General features: G+C 38.5%; 1 protein-coding gene and 1 pseudogene across 1 annotated transcript in view; both read left to right on the forward strand.

Moving 5' to 3' along the window:
• The window catches only part of TSPAN12 (tetraspanin 12), a 73,394-nt gene extending 69,108 nt beyond the window's left edge, over positions 1-4,286 (forward strand). The window contains exon 8 of the mRNA XM_045848103.1: positions 3,874-4,286. Coding sequence (XP_045704059.1) covers positions 3,874-4,179 — 306 coding nt within the window. The 3' untranslated portion in view covers positions 4,180-4,286. The remainder of the gene's footprint in view (positions 1-3,873) is intronic.
• A 2,873-nt stretch (positions 4,287-7,159) lies between these two features.
• On the forward strand, positions 7,160-18,085 carry LOC123824130 (annotated as a pseudogene).
• The last annotated feature ends 1,920 nt before the right edge of the window (positions 18,086-20,005 follow it).

Here is a 20,005-nt window from a genome sequence, read left to right on the forward strand (position 1 = left end):
ACCATAATTGTGACTTTTTTCAACTGTGACTTGAAAATCAACAGATTTTCAAGGCTACTCCAGAGCAGGGAAGGGAGTAGGGGAATAGGGTGAGTTAAGGTGCCACAAAGCTTGATGTTCTTGCTGAAACTCAGGTGATTTTCTTAAATCAATGTTCCTCAGATTGTTGCAAGTCTTTGGTTAACTTGCAGAGTCATAAAGGGGTTTATTCTGAAAATTTGTGCTAGTGCTTTCATTGTTTGTATACAAGAGAGACTATTCAGAGGGTTTTTCCCCTGCCTGTTTTGCTGAGGCATTCTAGAAGTGCTTTACTTAGCCATACTATTACTAGTCAAAAAGTTGAACTCATTGATTTCCAAGGTACCCTCTTACTGTAAAACATTCAATGTTAACTAATATATTACATTTTCAAACCATCCTGGATGTGATTGTTCAAAACAAAATTGTAAGATTTTCCTTAATGCCAAAAATATAAAACACGATAGACTGTAGCTTATTATCAGTTTCTGCTTTATCTTATTCACAGATTTTAAAAAATAAACATTATCTTTTGTGCAGTTTACCAGGTTAGATTGAATTAGTTAAAAGGGATAAGAGATCTTATTCCAATAGAAAGAACTATATCGATAAAATTTAAGCACATAGACTATTGTAAAAGGGAAAAATCAAATGATAGTTGACTTATAGCATTTCACAGCATTGACTCATCAGCATGTGTATTTCTTAAGTGGTTTACCTTTAATTCTAAAATTTAATTTAACTATTATTAATATTACCAAAATATTCATGGACTGAAGACTGATTATGTCCATGTAAGTCTTTGTTTATTCATTAAAGATCCATCTTTACACTAAGTACCGAGAATGTAGGTAAGGAATCAGCCAAACATAACTGATGGCCATTTTATATCCATTTCTTTAAAGACAGATATGAAGGTCTGGTGTTCATTACTTGACAGTGATGTTAAATGATATGTCCCTATAAATTAACCTTCCAAAGTATCTGAAGTTAACCTTTTAATTTTAACTATTTTTAATGTGACTTTCTCCAAATTATATTAAACACTTCTCTGCTTAATGAGAAAGCTAGTGATCTAATGTCTCAGTGGCAAATAATCACTTTGTATAATTACTTTGCTGACCTGAAAAACAGTGATGGCACATCAGCTCTGTGGGCAAGGGCTGTTGCATCAATACTCAGGTGCTGGCACAAAGCTGTCATTTTGTTTTTTTCATACCTTTTAAAAGTGTTGAACCTCATACTTGTTCATTAATATCTGCTTTTTGTAGATTTTCCATCTATTTTAATTTGAATTTTCTAATCTTCTACAGGCTGACATACGAGATCATACGAGATAACAGCTTATACCTACTGAACTCTTACTACCTACCAAACCCCACTCTAAGTGTTTAAGTGTGTTTATTCATTTAATTTTCTCAAAGTCTCAGACAAGTAGGCATTATTATTATGTATGTTTTCAGATGAGAAAAACTGAAGCACAGACATAAAAAGTAACCTGGGCAATGTCATATAGCTTGTAAGCAGCAGAGCAGGGATTTGAAATGCAGAATTCAGGCTCTGCAGTTCATGACTTTTAACCTTGTTCTATACTGTGTCACTTAGGGATGCTTGTTAGAATTACACATAAACATAAGCGTGAATGGGCCCTGACAGACTAGCTGAGTAGAACTCTTTGAAAAATAGTTGAACGTTGGTGAATTGTCTTTGTGATAGGTATTTTGGTTTTCCACAGGGCATTTGTGTACACACACATGAATATGTGTACATTCACAGTTGTAGGTATTAAATAGTATGATGGCTAGAGAAGTGATCTTATTAAACCAATGTTAAATAGTGTTAAATTATAAATATTTTAATTTCTCTTTTGGTTAAATTGATAGCACTTTGATAATCTTTTGCTATTAATTCACATTACATTGTACACCAGAAAAGGTAGTTACTGAAATGTGTCTATGACTAGTATTACAGGATTTTTATTTCTTGAGGAGAATAACTTACTGGGGTACAATAACTAATCATTGACTTTGGAAATCTGAGAATTATGTATTATTCATTGCTCCCCTCCAGTATAAGCACAGTTAATAACTGACCCTTGCCTTCCTTGATTTATTTGAGTTCTTTGTGTAATCTAGAGAAGTAAACAAGGAGGCAATTATTTAAATAATTATCAATTTATTTTTATTTAAGGAGCTTCTTCAGTAGGGTAAGCACCCCACGCACTTTTACCCCAAACTCAGAATAAAAACTTTGAAAAGCCAAGTTCTTATTGTTGGGAGATAATTTTCCATGTGTTTCTTGCATTTCTGCATGTTTTATGAGCAGAGTCTCACTGGCTGCTGTTGTTTTGGACTATCTTTTCAAAGGTTTTTGCATAGGAAACAGCTTTGAAAACTAAGAAAGTGTGTCACTACAGAGACAAAAGCAGGTTTATTTTCTAATATAATAAAGATAATATCTCTCTCCAATGGAAAGGACAAGAATTCTTCCCACCTGCTGTAAAATATTAGGGTTCCCTAAGCTTGGGGTCCCTCTCTCATAACACAACCTATTGTGTGCGCCGGGGTTATCTCGCTATCTTCATGTTGCCCGTGGGACTCGAGAACTGGCATAGTCTCTGGCTATTGCTGTGGCTATGAGAACTTTCGTTCTTCGTCTCTCTCTTCTGCCAGCATCCATGAAACCTTGACAGCTAATTTGTTAGTTTCCAAGTACAGTAACATCTCAGAATCCTCAAAGTTTTTGAAATTTGTTGTTATAAAATTTTTTCCCATATTTTTACCTTAATTTAGAATCAGCTTACCTTTAGAAGAGTGAATGTTTAGAGAGTTTTCATTTCTTTGCTGTGGATTCAATAGAGACATGGTAGGTAGCCTATGCTTTGGTCACCTGCCAGGTGACTTATGACAATTATTAGCCATATTCTACCTTCTTTTTTTTTTTTTGTCCTTTACCCCCTATTTTCCCTAGTTGTAGATTTTTTCTCTTTTTTTCCCTCTTATTCTTTCTATACTACCACAGGTACTGTTATAGCCTTTTGAATAAATGCACAAAAAACCTTGCTATTCTTTTTAAGTCAGATGTCAAATTCTTACCTGGTAGAACTAGAACTTGGTGTCATGGCAGGAAGCACCCCTGTGTATCTCTGCTGCAAGCAGAGGACAGGGGTGTGTATACATGTGAAGGGTAGGGGGACAGGAATAGACTGATCTCTACCTGCCGGCAAGTTTCAGCCGAAGTCTGGGGAATAGTATTCCTGATCCTTGGGGAAGAGCTTTTGGCCAAATAAGAATCACACAGTGAATACAAATAATAATAATGAAACATTATTTTTGAGAATTTTGAATCATTCTATATCATGAGTCGACACTTTACAGCTTGTGCCCAAATCTGGCCTGTTGCTTTTTTTGTTCACAAAGTTTCGTTGGAACACAGCTACACCCGTTCATTTACCATTGTCTATGGGGGCTGTAGTGTTGCAGTGGTGGAGATGAGTAGTTGGAACAGAGACCACATGGCCTGCAAAACCTGAAAGATATGCTATATACACTACCTGGTCCTTTACCCAAAAAACATTTGCCAACCTTTGCTCTAGATGTTGTGTTTTTATAGCAGTAGTTCTCAATTCCAGGTTGTGAGGAAGACAGAAGAAGGTAGTGAGCTCCTCAGAATCACCTGGGCAGGCTTTCAAAAATTTCCCATCTCCATCTCCCCTCTGGCTTCTCACGGAGAAGTCCCTGTCCTAAACTTCGTGATTCAGTCCTTTGGTTCTATTGACTGATACAGATTGTTTTCACCACTTTGACCCTCTGTAACACATCCAAAGTAATATTGACCGTGTTGTTTCTTTTACAGGGTTGTGGGAAGAAAATGTATTCCTTTTTGAGAGGAACCAAACAACTGCAGGTGCTGAGGTTTCTGGGAATCTCTATTGGCGTGACACAGATCCTGGCCATGATTCTCACCATTACACTGCTCTGGGCTCTCTATTATGACAGAAGGGAGCCTGGGACAGACCAAATGATGTCCCTGAAGAATGACACGACTCAGCACCTGTCATGTCACTCAGTAGAACTGTTGAAACCAAGCCTGACGAGGATCTTCGAGCACACATCCATGGCAAACAGCTTTAACACACACTTTGAGATGGAGGAATTATAAAGGATGTCAAATAAAGAAACCACAAATTTATTTTATTGAACTTGTGAATTTTTGAACACACACTTGTTTCAGAAATGTATAGAAATAAAAATATTGCCGTAAGACAATGCCTACGCATCTAATTTTGTATCCTTTAAAATAAAGAGGGAAAAGTTTCGTATTTTATAAGTCCCCACCTGGACAATAGTTTATAATGCTGAGCACAGATCTAATACCCACCTTATAGCTTGTGTAGGATTTTTACTGAACACAGTTACGCTTTGAGGTTTATGCTTTGATAGAGGTTGACCAACATTTTTGCATCCATGCAAACGAGCCCTGCGATGGTGGGCTTGGAGCTACAGTAAAGTCTGATTTACTTCTGTAAGCTTGCTAGTATATGAAGTACCAAGTAACTGCTAATATAGGAAGTTAGAAAGTACTAATGATTTTTATTAATTGGTATATAGTCTTTTGAGGGTGAAATAGATTAGATATAAGAAGTCTGAAGATTGGTGACTGCCTAAATGTGAGTTTTGCTAGTTACTAAAGTATTCTTAACTACTTACAAGAATAAACTAACACGTTGTCTTAAACTGATCAGGGATCTATGTGTATATGAGAGTCTGTGTTGAGTCTGTATAATTCAGTAGATTTCAGTTCTTATGATGTTCATAACAATTGTGAAAAGGATAAATTTGTTCTGTGTAACACCATTATTTTTAACCTTTCCTGTTAAAAGAGTTTTAAAATTCTGTCTTGGTTTTATATTACACATGTAACTATTAATTTAAATACTTAACCACTAATTTTTAAGAATTGCTAGTGTGATTCAGAAGAGTCATTATAATTCAGAATGTAGGCTGGTCTCTAGGGAGTATTAATAAGAAAGTTTACACATAACTTTGTTCATTCAGCAAAGACCTGGATGCTCTCTTTCTCCCAAACTAAGACTCTTTTTGACAATAAACACTTTTTAAAGAAACTTATCTTTACCTTCCCCAAACAGGAAGTGACAGTATTCAAGTCTGAATATAATTCTACAGAGAATAGTGTTTCCTTTCTGCAGCAAAATGCTGTAATAATCATAAAAATAAGTGACAACTTAACTAGAGAATTTCTTTGCTTTATTTCACTGATTACAATACTATGGTGAATTACACAGATTATTAATTTTTTACAAGAGTAAAATATATTTATTTGAAATGGGAAAAGTGCATTTTACTGTATTTTGTGTATTATGTTTATTTCTCAGAAAATGGAGAGAAAAGTAAAACTTGTCAATAAATATTTTCTAGAGAGTAATAATTTGTCTGTCTAATTTTTGTATATTGTAAGCACTTTTACCACTCAAGAAGATTAGCAAACGGAGAAAAATGTGAAAAGAAATGATTGAATGTAGTAATAATAGTGATTTCCAAACTTGAGCTAATCTGTAAGAACATGTATCTTCACTGAGAAAAGAAAAAGATGCTCATTTACTTTTCAAGTTTGATTTTGAGCTAAGTATTAATGTAATTGTTTGATATATATTAAAATATGCCCATTTATGTTCACTTATCTCCTCAATATTTGAAATCAACTGCTAGATTTCATCTTTTCCATAGATTGGAATGAAAATGGAAAAAATTAATCAGAATCAAAACTACCCTTTTTATAATTTCCTCAACACCCCAATTCCCCATAATTTTACCTAAAATGCCCAAGTAATTAAAACAGCTCTGGGTGTTAAATTTGAGAATTATTTGGATAAGGGTAAAATTTCACTGCTTCTTGATGTCACAGAAAGAACAAGCAAGCATATGAACTTGGTAAAAAAAAATCTTTTCAATTTATAAATAAAAGTCAATTTCTGCATTTTTAGACCAGATATTTTGATATGTTACCTGATTTAATACTCTCTAGAACAGTCAACATCAATTTAGACGACCATACACTGAGGCACTTGCATGATGGGAACAAAGGGCATTCATAGCAGACATCTACAAAGACCACTTATGGTAGCGGTGCACCTGGAATAACAGAACTGCACAGGACTTCGAAAAGTGTATTTAATGTGGCAGAGCTGAGGGAGTTCACTTTTTGGGTACATTGTAAACAAAATTGTTAACTGGTTCTCTGGGAATTTTTAAAAGCTTTTGTGAAAAACACCACTTTTGAAAAGTAACATTTAAGAAGATTATTTTTAGATTGGTTCATAGTCAACTCAAAGTGCCCCGGAGACTCAGAGATGACAATAAGAGATAGTGTGTGTCTTCTAGCACTGTAAAATATACAGTTAATGCACACAGGCACATGCAGTCAGTGGGGCCTTGGGTAGCAACAGGAAATGGAAGAGAGTAGAATTAAGGCAGCTAGGCAGAGGAGATGACCTTCGAGCTGAGTCCGGAAGGAAGAGTGAAGCTTAGCGAGTTCACAGAGAACATGCCGTGTGCTACTACCCTGAGGTTAAAAAGTGTATGTTACTTTTGGGGACAGGACCCATCATTCAATGTGCTTGGAGCATAGAATGCTTGAGAAGATAACATGGTAAAGGAAATGGGTGAAATCTGGGTTTTTGGACATCATTCTGTAAGTTCAATGGAGAGTCACAATATTTTCAAAGAGAAGTGGTTTGTGTGTCAGAAATGTAACTGGGTTAGTCAGAAGGTGAGAAACCGAGGAAAGGAGACAGGAGTACCCATTGCACGGCTCGCCAGGGCAGCCGTTCTTTAGCTTGTCTAGGTTTGGTACTCTGAGGGGTAGACACCGGAGATCTTGAGCGGGGCTGGCTAGACTGCTGTTGCTGTGGCCCTGGAGAGAGAATAACCCTCACCAGCACAATGGGAGTCAAACGCAGTACATGAAACAGGTTACAACAGGGTAAATCTACAAAAGATGGACAGCAGATTAATCTTGGGGAGTGTGGGATGAGAAGTGAAAGAACTGAAATTTCTAGATTTAGTACCTGGTAAATTGGCAATGACTTTAACTTAGGTAGAAGACTGCAGGGGGAACGGGCATGGAGGAAGGTGATTAATTTGGTTTGGACACTCTGAGTGGGACGTGCCTGCAGGACATGCAGATGGAGATGTCTGCAGGCAGCTGTACCTTCCAGTCTGAAGCTCTGGAGAGCTCACTGTTGAGCCTGAGAACTTTTGTGCATTGCTTTCTGATTTCAGGAAGCCTGACAGAAAATGGGCTGGGAACCAAATCTGCTATGAGGAGAATCTTAAGCAGCATGCTGCAAGAGCTTCCTTTTGTCTGAACTCCCACTCCTGTGGATGAGTCAACGCAGGTAAAAAAAACAAATGAATACAACATTTAAGCTTCTTTGGCGAAAGGAGCCACCCCCCCACCCCCAGACAATACTGCCAACTGCTATGTGCCTTCACCCAGCCCCCTTCCTATTACCGTACTTTGATTTATACGTAGATTTATCTTTCCTATTAACTGAATTCTTATTTCCTCATTTAAGCACCTCATAGAATACCCTATGGGAGAGTTTTTGGTATCTTGAAAGTGCATTTATTTTCTATTCTGTTATTGCAATCAGTCTTCATCTTAAGCATTTATGGGTGCTTACTAGATGCCAGGCCATAGGATGTTAGGTGTTTTACACATATTTTTCTGCTCTTTACAACTGTTTTGCAATCTATAGGCACCATTAACCCCATTTTACAAGTGAACAAAAGGGACTTGGTGAGACTGAGGAAATTTATTTAACTAGCAAGTGGCAGTGCTCTCTGCATCCTCTCCATTTTGTGACGTGGTGTCTCAGTCTGTGGGGAAGCTCAGCTGATGCCTTACATCGAAAAGCCTGATCCTGTGACACATGAGTCAACATCTATAGGTTTCGTTTGCCTCCAAAGTCTGCTACTTCTTCCCTCATGGCAACTCCTTTGTCTACCTAATTTCATTTTTTCTATTTTCCCAGAACAAGTCCTAATCATCTAAAGCATTTTTTGAAGCCATACATTTTTCCTTTTTCTCTACCTCCCATTGATCTATCTTGCATATACATGCACAGTCAAATTAATTTCATTAATCAACTTTATTGAGATTATATATAGTATATATTTCAATATCTATATATATACTCATTTAGCTGTAGGAATGTAGAGCTCATATAGATAAACTCATTTAGCTGTATGGATATAGCTCTGTGTGTGTGTGTGTGTGTGTGTGTGTGTGTGTGTGTATGTGTGTGGTTGGATGGATAGATAGATAGATAGATAGATATCTCACCTATTTTAAGTATCAGTTTTCCTGTCCACCTGGTCCCAAATGACACACCCTACTTCCATATTTCAGGTGGCAGGCTGGAGAAGGGAAAGGAAAAGGGAGAGGAGGCATGCTTCTTCCCTTTAGGGGCATACCCAGAAGACATCCATTCACCTCTCACAGCTGTAGGGATGAGGAATGGGGTGGGTGGGGGTTTGGAGTGAGGTAGAAAATAGTCTTGTTTCAACACACATATATCTAATTACACCAGTAAGGTTACACCTGTGACCACAGGAAAAGGGGGAAATGGGTATTTATGTCAATTAGCAACCTCTGCCACATTTCTCAATACTTGCAGGATAAAATCTTCTTGAACTCACTTTTCCAAGCCCAAATTCTAATACTTTTCTACACGTCACTATACACCAGGCAGGTAGGCCAACCACGGTCTACTCATTGCCTCTGACATCTCTCATACCCCATGCCTCCTTGATTCTGCTCACATTGTGGTGCTTCTCTGGCACACTTCATCTTCACAGGTTCACCTTGCACTCAGCCTTCAGGTCCCAGATCAGCAGCCACTTCCTACATGAATCTTTCCCTGACCACTTCACCCAATAGCACTCCTTCCAACTCAGAGCTCAACCTTTATTTGTTGCTAATTTGGTTCTTATATGTTCTATTTTATAATATGTTGTAGCTCTACCCTTGTATTTATTTTCTAATATTATTTTTATTTGCTCTTTATTTGTGTGTCTAGTGTCTCTTGAGAACAATATGCTGTTTTGTATCCCACTCAGCATTTTGCATAAGGCTAGGTAGTGTTTCTTATCTAACAGTTGCATATTTATTCACTATGTATATGAATTAATAAATGCATAAATTATGAGTCCACTTAATGAATTAAAAGCCATTGTCCAAAATGATTCCAATAAAGAGAAACTGTGTTAATGGAGGTCATCTATTCTTGACTGGGGTAGAGGACATTGGGTTATCATGAGCTAAGTACTTATTTAGCTATAAATGGATATAGATTGGATTTGCAAATGTGTTTAAAGCTCAGTCAAGTCTAATAAATGTCTGAGTGAACTATCAAATTATACTTGTAGTCGAATAGCATAATAGTGTCTTAGCCATGGCCGATGTGGCTCAGTGGGTTGAGATATCATCCCACAAATCAAAAGGTCACTGGTTTGATTCCTGGTCAGGGCATATGCCTAGGTTGTGGGCCAGGTCCCCAGTTAGAGGCATAAGAGAGCCAACCAATTTTCTCAATGCTTTTTGTCCTCTCTACCTCACTTCCCTGCTCTCTAAAAATATATAGATAAAATCATAAAAATATAATAGTGTCATAGATTTATAAAGTGCTTTTGTGCTTAACTCTATCTAAATCCTTTAAGTTTTTCTTTATTTTTTAAAAGATTTTATTTATTCATTTTTAGAGAGGGAAGGGAGGGAGAAAGAGAGAGAGAGAAACATCAATGTGTGGTTGCTGGGGGCTGTGGCCTGCAACCCAGGCATGTGCCCTGCAACCCAGGCATGTGCCCTGACTGGGAATTGAACCTGTGATGCTTTGGTTCACAGCCTGCGCTCAATCCACTGAGTTACGCCAGCCAGGGCAAAATCCTTTAAGTTTTTCAAATGGAAACATATACTGTGTTCATGGATCAGAAGAATTAACATCATCAAAATGTCCTTACTACCCAAAACAATTTACAGATTCAATGCAATACCTATTAAAGTAACAGTGGCGTATTTCACAGACATAGAATAAACACTTCAAAAATGTATATGGAACCATAAACAACCCTGAATAGCTGCAGCAATTTTGAGAAAGAAGAACAAAGTAGGAGGGATCACAATACCTGATATCAAACTGTATTACAAGGCCGCTGTAATCAAAACAGCCTAGTACTGGCATAAGAACAGACACATGGACCAATGGAACAGAACAGAGAGCCCAGAAATAAACCCAAGTCTCTACATCAATTAATATTCAACAAAGGGGGCAGCAGCATAAAGTGTAGCAAAAATACCCTCTTCAACAAATGGTGTTGGGAGAGCTGAGCAGCTACATGCAAAAAAATGAAATTCAAGCACCAACTTACACCATACACAAAAATAAGTTCAAGTCGGAGAAAGATTTAAATATAAGTCGTGACACCATTAAAGTCCTGGAGGAGAACATAGGCAGGAAAATCTCAGATATTTCACGCAGCAATATTTTCACTGATATGTCCCCTAGAGCAAGGGACATAAAGGAAATAATAAACAAATGGGATCTCATCAAAATAAAAAGCTTCTGCATGGCTAAAGAAAACAGAATTAAAATGAAAAGAGAACTAACCATATGGGAAAACATATTTGCCAATGATACCTCAGAGAAGGGTTTGATTTCCAAAATATACAAAGAACTCACATAACTTCACTCTAAGAAGATAAGAAACTCAATTAAAAAATGGGTGGAATGGGAGTGGAGGGCAGAAAACTGTACTTGAACAATGATTAAAATAAAATTTTGAAAAAATGGGCAAAGGCCTTGGACAGACAGTTCTCCAAAGAGGACATACAGAGGGTCCAGAGACATATGAAAGAATGCTCAGTATTGCTAGCTATCAGAGAGATGCAAATTAAAACCACAATGAGATATCACTTCATACTGTTGAGAATGGCCATCATAAACAAAGCAACAAACAACAAGTGGAGAAAAGAGAACCCTAGTGCACTGTTGGTGGGAATGCAGACTGGTGCAACCACTATGGAAAACACTATGGAATTTCCTCAGAAAACTAAAAATGGAACTGCTTTTTGAGCCGGCAATTCCATTGCTGGGATTATATCCCAAGAACCCTGAAACATCAATCCAAAAGAACCTATCCACCCCAATGTTCATAGCAGCACAACTTATAGTAGCCAAGTGCTGGAAGCAACCTAAGTGCCCATCAGTAAATGAATGGATCAAAAAACTGTGGTACATTTACACAATGGAATTCTATGCAGCAGAAAGAAGGAGCTCCTACCCTTTGCAACAGCATGGATAGAACTGGAGAGCTTTACGCTAAGTGAAATAAACCAGATGGTGAAAGACAAATACCATATGATCTCACCATTAACAGTAACATAATCAACAAAATGAACAAGCAGACAAAGCATACCCAAAGACATTGAAATTGAGAACAGGCAGACAGTGACCAGAGGGGAGAGAAGAGGGCATAATGGGGGAAAAGGGTAAAGAGTTTACAGAAACAATTATAAAGGACACATGGACAATAACAAGTAGGGGGTTGAAACAGGGGAAGGAGGTGGGGGAAAAAGGCAGAAAACTGTACTTTAACAATTAAAATAAATATAAATAAATAAATAAATCTCTTAAGTTTTTCATCTACATTTGTTTACATGGGATTATATAGCATAAAAGCTGAGTTCACATTGTTGAAGACTCATTCCTCAAAATTTCCTTACCATTGATTTTAGGGTCCATTATTCCAATGAGATCCACTTTTCTGATGCTCAAAGATTCAGTCCTCACTTCTTCCTGTGGCAGCTGTAGAGTAATTCTCACTGGTGGCCTCATGCCTATGAACAGTCACTTCTAGATTTCCAGCCACTTTCTGGATTGACTTTTGCTTTCTTTAGCCCTATAGTTATGTAAGACTCTAATTCCCTGTATTAAATCTTGTCCTATGCAAAATTTCTAGACTGGAGTCTTCTTTCCTCATGAATTCTGTGACAAAACACATTCCATGATGGTGAGCAATCACTGAGACTGAGCTAGAACCAATGAAAGACACGAAGAAAGAATGGTCAGAAAATTCAAATAAAATGAACAGATTATTTACAAGAAGTCATTTAAGGGGAAATTATGAGGAGAGACATTTTTTATCAGTTACAGTGACAAAGTGAAGAAAAGGAGATGCATGTTAAGAAAAAGGTGTGATATTTGTCAAGGTGAAGGATGACTTGCCGCAATTCAGTTTCCATGTAAAAATATTCCCGCACATGTAATTCCAGGGTCAATTAGAATGATGTTACCAAAACAGTAGACAAACATTATGTCTGTTGGGATGGTAAGATAATGAAGGTGTCCGGACCTGGTATCACAGAGAGCTGGAAAGACTCCAAAGTCCTGAGTTAATAAGGGAATCTGTAGTGCTGTCCCCGCTACATAAGAGCAAATTGTTTCTATGACCTTTACTAACTGGTCTAGGGAAAAAGCATTTGCCATATTTAATAGTGGTGTACCGTTAACCACATCTTAAACAACTGTACAAGTGGCATTGCTACCTGATTATATTTATGCTAATTACATAATTCAAAATCCATCTTTCTTTGGCATAGACCTCATGGGTGAATTAAATTGGAGCACTGATAGAAATCTCACCCTTTATCTTTCGAATTTGATAGTGCCATTAATCTCTGAAATATTATTGGTGATTTTCCATATTTGAAGGGAGGAGTTATTCCAGCTACTTTCATTCAATCCTTCCTGTTCCCTAGATTGAGCTAAAGTGGATATACTTCCTGTTGAATAATGTATGGTTTGTATTTTAAAAACTGCATAGTTAAGCACAGGGGAGTTTACAGACCCATTCAGTCCACTGTGAGATGAGCTCTGATTTTTCTTTTTTCTACATTATAATAAAGAATTCCTGAACCCTCAACTCCATTTAATGTGGGTAATTGACTTCTATAAGCTCCTACTCTGACTACTAGACCACTTGACGTAGGATCTTGCTGGGTAAGTGTTAGCTCTGAGCCAGCTCAATAATCTCTGAAGAGTCTGCGTATTTCTCTTTCCCCAGGGCCTAGCCACACTAAATAACTGCAGGTGCTTTGGGGAACTGAAGGAATATTTACACAACCTTCTGGCTGTAGTGTGGCAGGGTTACCTTAGGGAAACTGGACTCCCCTTCATTTAAGGGGTTTATATTTATGAATTGGTTCAAGTCTGGGAACTGAGTGACAAGTTGTGACTCTCCATTGTGTCAATTAAAGACTGTTCACAATAATTAAAGATTTAAAGTTTATTTTTATACTATAGATTGTCCAAATATATTTTTTCTAGGAACACCATAATCAATTAGCTACCAAAGATCTCTGTGTGTTAAGCTTCTTTGATTCCTGCTCTAGTCCTGCTGCTTGTTTTTATAATCACCTCCAGGTTTCCTTCGGGATTGCGGAGCAGGGAGACCATTTCAAAGGGAGCAGCACTCAACGTCATCACTGCCTTGAAGTACTCTGAGCTTTTTAGGGTGCTGGTCCTTTCCTTACCAGTGTATTTATCAATGCATTGTTAAAGGTAGTGTTTTCTGAGGACTCCCCTTTGGACAGGATTATAGGCTGCGTGAGTGGCTCACACATTGTAAATTCACTCCAAATCCCTGTCCCCTTACACCTTTGAATCCTTTCATCAACAATATACCAAGGACATTCTGGCACCCCAACTTTAACTGGCACACACACACACACACACACACATATACACAGTACAATTATTGAAACATAAGTAGACAGTGTAACACACAAATCTCAGGGTAAGTTTTGTGCATGGAAAGGGAAGAAAAAAATTGGAATCTGGAAAGCTTTGCTTGTAATTTTAATGTCATTTCTTTAAAATAATAGTGATATCTGAAACAAATAGACAAAATATTAACATCTGTGCATCTTAGTGTTGAGAACACAAAGGTTTATTTTCCTACTTTCTTAATATGAAGTATTTTCACAATATTTCATATTAAAAATATTTAAAAATCTGTAACATTCGAGATGAAGCCAATAGTTGCAAATATCCATGTGTGTAGGACAGATCACACTGGAAAATATTTGCTGAAATTTGGAAATAAAATCCCTTATAAAGAATTGATTACAAAAAATTAAGTTCTAAGAAGATATAGACAGAAACAGGTGAAATTTATGCTTTAATATAAATTTTTTATGAAGAGATGATAATTCTGTGTCTTTTTTGACAAGTTAAGTGGATCAATTTTGGGATTATAATGCTTTTAAGCATTTATTCCTAGAGACCAGCAGCTTCCCCTAGGAATGTTGTACTTCTTTATAAAAGTTTAGAAGAAGCTAAAAAAAAAAGAAAAAGAAAAAATTAGTCCGAACCCAGTTTTCTTAATAACCATCCATGAACACAGACATTTTGTTTATACACATTTTATTTGTAAGGCATTTCTCAAAGTGTGGACTTTACGAGTTAGTGATTTTTAAAATGATCATTTGCTTACAGGTGACTGCTATGATTAGTCTGATTCTTTTTAATGATTTCAACAGAGAACAGTGAGAGTAGAAACTGAAACTGAAACCAATAGCTAACTTGACTTGGATTCTGCAGCTATTCCCTGAAATTTTCAGTCTTTAACTCAGATGAAACAGCTCATACCAAGAACTGCCAAAGAGGAGAAAGAACAAGTTCCTAATAATCACTCATAAAAGTAAAATAGAAGAATTGCTGAATCAGGTGAATGGGGCTATTTGGGGCCCGGGTAGAAATGTGTGCTTTGGACTGAAATGTCTGAGTTCCTACAGGGTATGAACAATTTGAAAAAGGAACAGTCAGGGTCACCTGAATAAATGTATTCAATTCTCCCACAAGCCATTGACCTCTATCCAGCTTTTCCCAGCAGCATATTAACAGCAGATGGAGTCGACAGGGATGGCCTGTGTCATCATCTTAAGCCTTGTCATTTCAAAGGGCTTTTCGTGTGCTTTATTTTATTTAACTCTCCCATCCATCTGTGAGATAGGCATCATCTATTTTAATGATGCAGAAATTGAGGTTCAAAAGTTTGGTTAAATTTGTAGGTGTCACACCTGGGTGGTGGCAGATTCTGGGCATCTGTGTGTGTTTCTCCTTACTATGTGTCCTCTTGGTCTTGACCTTCCAATTTTAGGGATATTGGGGAGGGTTTAAGGTAATTCCTTTTGAAAATTTTGTATGAAACCCACAGTGTATTGACCGTCCAGGGGTTGTGTCTCATTACCAGAAATACTAATTGAGGTAGGAAGCGCTTTGACCAAAACAGCTGAGGGTAGAAGACAGTAAACACATGGATCCACACCACTCAATTGCATTTCTGTGTGGAGAAAAAAAGTGATATCACTTCTGGTCTTTCCACGTGCATTTAGCAGATTTGAATATTTTTCTCCTTAGGAGCAAAGCAGTAAGAATATTAACAAGGATGCTTATCACACATAGTTGCATATCATTTTCTGTCTCCATTCTGGTAATGAATTATTTATCTATCACCTTCTAACATTGTGTTACAGCCTGTCAAGGCCTGGCAGGTCCACTCTAGCTTCGGGGAGATGGAAGAAAATTCTTGGAGCTGTGGGGACGCTTGACATGCCTTTATTCATTGGGTGGGCGAGCCACGCATGCTGCAAGCTGTGTGTCTCCCTGCATGTCTCTGCAAGTCTTTGCCTGCCACCTGTCCCCTCTGTGTGGCACATGTTGTGGCACCCAGCAGGCAGTCCCTACCTCCTTAAGTATTGGAGGCAGACAAAACTGGCTTTAAGCCAGACAATTATATAACATAGCACAACTCTGAACATGTGAGCCCACTTCCCATTATTGGACCCAGTCTCAAGGCTATGAGAACACTACTTACTGGGCCCATTCAAGGTTATGGGAACACTGCTTCCCTTAGTTACCCAGATACCTGGGAGAAGAAGCCAGACTGCCTCCATTTACCCTACAAACATGTCACCCCCAATTTTAGTGGCTTAAAACAACAAACATTACTTCCTAGTTTTTGAAAGAAACCACTTGGTTGGTGGTTCTGGCTCAGGACCTCTAGTGAAGATATTGGATAAGGCTGCAGCCATCTGGAGGTTCAAGTGAGGAGGAAGGATTTTCTTCCAAGTTGGTCACTCACATGGCTGGCAAGTTGATACTAGGGGTTAATTGGGGTGCTTAATGTCTCTCCACATGGGTCACCTTACTACAAAGCAGCCACCTTGCCTCAGAGCAAGTGACTCCAAAGAGTGGGAAGGAGGACCCAAGATAAAAGTTGCAGTCTTTTTAATCTAATCTTGAAGTGTTAGCCCATCATGACTACAGTTTCAATTAACTAGAAGTAATTCATTAAATGAGACCCACAGAGTATGAGGGGAGAGGGAGGGAGTCAACCCCACTTCTTGGAGGGCAGAATAGCAAGAATATATGGCTATACATTTAAAACCACCATGATGCCTTGCCCAAATTCTTAGTTTTTGCAGGATAAAGCACATAAAATAAATTTATTCCTTTTCAGCTGTTTCATATACTAGTAAAACTGGTAAAAAAAATCTAACATCTCCCGCTATATCTCATCCTTCATTGATACTTTCTTTCATTTTCTTTGCTGCCCCTCCTTCTCTGTTTGCATTAAAATGTTGGAGGGTGCCCGGTTGCTCTGAGTGTCTTATTTATGTGCATGCTCACCTTACCAGCATCCTCTGGGACCATCCTTTTCCCATCATCTCTATTCTCATAGTTCTTCTATTTCTATCTTCAGCCCTGACCTCCCCTGCAATCCCAGTTTTATATATCCAGCTGTTCTTTGACATCTCCACTCGGATTCTGTGAATTTAAAATGTACCATGGCTAGCAGAACCGGTCTCCCTCTGCTTCTCTTCCAGTCTTTCCTTTCTCAATAAACATACCTGCTTGTTTAAGCTCCTCCTTATCTCATGTCTAATCCTATAGCAAGTCTGCCAGCACTTCCTTCAATATCTTTCCTGGATCTGCCGAACTTTCTCCATCTCCACCGTACCACTCTAGTTCAAGCTACCTCTCTTATCTGAACCATGACACTTGCCTCCTAATGGGTTTTCTAACTTCTTCTCTGGTTGTTGTAAGCATTTTCCATCACACAGACATGGTGGTACTTTGCAAATGAAGTAGTTCTTGTCACTCCTCCATTTAAAACTCTTTATGGCTTTCTATTTCACTTAGAATAATAAAACCAAACTCTTTGCTCTAAGAATTTTTTACATATTCTTGTCCCTGCCCACTCACTAGCCAGCTATGCTGACTTTTCTCCTCTCTCTCTCTCCCTGCCCCACCACCACCTCACACACACACACACACACACACACACACAGACAGAATACAATTTGGTAAAAAAAAATCTTAATTGGAATTTAAACCTTATCTCAGCTATGACTAAAAAACTAAAACACATAGCGCTGTGTCCCATCAATAGTGAGGACAAAGGCCATTCTCAGCAATCAGAAATGTTGACATCACCCTGAAGGGACGCACATTTGTTGTGAAGGGCCCCAGAGGCATGCTGCAGAGGGACTTCAGTCACATTAATGTAGAAGTCAGTCTCTTTGGAAAGAAATAGTAGAAGCTCTGGGTTGACAAATGGTGGGGAAACAGGCACTGACCACCACTCACACTATCTGCAGTCACGCACAGACCGTGATCGAGGGTGCTACACTGGGCTTCCGTTATAAGATGAAGTCTGTGTATGCTCACTTCTCCATCAATGTCATTATTCAGGAGAATGGCTCTCTTGTTGAAATCAGGACTTTCTCTGGTGAAAAATACATCTTCGGGGTTTGGATGAAGTCTAGCATTGCTTGTTCAGTATCCCAAGCCCACAAAGATGAGGTAGTTCTGGAAGGAAATGACATTGAACTTATTACACTCTGCTGCTTTGATTCAGCAAGACACAACAGTTCAAAACAAGAATATCAGAACATTTTAGGATGGTATCTCTGTTTCTGAAAAAGGAACAGTTCAGCAGCTGAAGAATAAGGTCTAATCAGGGGTGTCAAACTCATTTTCACTGGGGGCCACATCAGCCTCATGGTTGCCTCCAAAGAGCTGAAATAATTTTAGGACTTTATAAATGTAACTACTCCTTAACTGTTAAGGAGTTGAAATTACATTCGGCCCTTTGAAGGCAACCTCGAGGCTGATGTGGCCCTCCGTGAAAATGAGTTTGATGTCCCTGGAAGTTGTTCACCTACAGAAACAACGAGATGCCAGATGATTCCTCCGACTTACTTGTGATATTTTAAAGATGCAATAAAAGCTATGTATAGATTTTGGGGAAAATGAGAACATAAAGTTTGAGTAGTGATTATGGGAAATAATTAGACAGAATACTTTTAGTCAGGAGTATCCTATAAAAGTGAAGGAGATTATCCATTCGTGCATGCTATGTGAAAAAGCATAACTAGAATTGAGATCAGTAAGTTGGGTACACTAGTAGGAAGCTCTGATCTAGTGAATGATGGATGGGCTGGTAAATTTAGTGGATGATGAGCTGATAAATAAAAATAACAATATAACTCTTATTAAGTTATATTCAATGTAAAAAATACACAGTATTTAGGTATATCAGCACACACTGTGTATACATTTGTATCTGCATTTTTTGTGTGTGCATGGATATGTGTGTGTTCTGTGCATGCTGCGTGGCTGTATATAACATATGTATGTCTTAATGTGTTTACGTATATGCACATGTGCCTGTGTGTGTGCCTGTGTGTATCTGGTGCGCCTCTGTGTATAAAGGGCCATCCTGATTGATAGTCAGGTTGAGCAGATGGACAGCTCCCTCAAGGATACTCAAGGACCACAGAAATCTCTCTCAATATAAATGTTTCTCCAGAGATTCATTAAGTTTAAGTGGCCTATTTTCAATTGCAAATAGCCAGGGAGTTGCATCCCTCATCTGTATCTTCCTGTGAGTCATGATAATTAGATTGTGTTCTTCCTAGCACTTGCTGCCCACAATGAAAGATCTGAAGCAATGCAAGTGTCACAAAAAAAAGAAACCTAGAGACACTTGGGTGGTGGGTGGGTGGCTTGCTGTCTGAAGGGACAACTCCTGAATTATCTCCTTGAATCACAGGGATTGCTTCTCATTGGTAGGAATGGCCAACACCGGGCATGAGAGGAGACTACAGAGTAATTCAGAGGAAACTGATGAAAAGGTCAGCTGTTTCCAAATTTGGCTCAGTGCCACACATGCTTGGTACAGCTCTGTGCTTCAGAGGTTCCTAGGTGCTCTTTGGAATTGGGGTCAGTCCCCCTTTTATTCAGAACAGTGGAAGGGCAAGTTTGTTCCCAGTAGACACAGTCACCCCTTGGTGAGCACAAGCAGAGGACAGCAAGGGAGCACATGCAGTGAACACTCCCGGCTCTCTCACACACAGCCTCCTGGCAGCCTTTGGTTCCCACACTGGCAACCTTTCAGAGAGGGGCCTACCAGCCCCTCCCACCTAGGGCCTCCTTCTTCTCCTGCACTTCCCTTCCTTCACTCTTTATATTCCTCCTTTCTTTCCTGCAAGTCAACTTTTCCTTTTCTATCCAACAGATCTTTCTAGCCAAGGTTGGAACTAAGCCATATTACATCCCATCACGTGAAGAAAATCAAAATCCCACCTCCTTTCACCTATATCCACTTAGACATTTCACCTCGAAGCTGTACTTTGGGGCCAGCAGCTCAAAAATGTTTTCTACCCTTTTAGTCTCTAATCCAATCTCAGTTTTGTACTCACCACATCACGTGATGTGCTCTTGCTCAGTTGAACATGACCACTCTGGTGCCAGATGGCCCCAGTACTTTCAGCTTGTACCTTACCGACGTTTCAGCAGCAGTCACTGAGCGAAATCTTCCCTTTCCTTGACCTGCCT

This window comes from Phyllostomus hastatus, unplaced genomic scaffold, assembly GCF_019186645.2.
Source record: "Phyllostomus hastatus isolate PE091 unplaced genomic scaffold, TTU_PhHast_1.1 phas_contig_118, whole genome shotgun sequence".
Classification (NCBI taxonomy): Eukaryota; Metazoa; Chordata; class Mammalia; order Chiroptera; family Phyllostomidae; genus Phyllostomus; species Phyllostomus hastatus.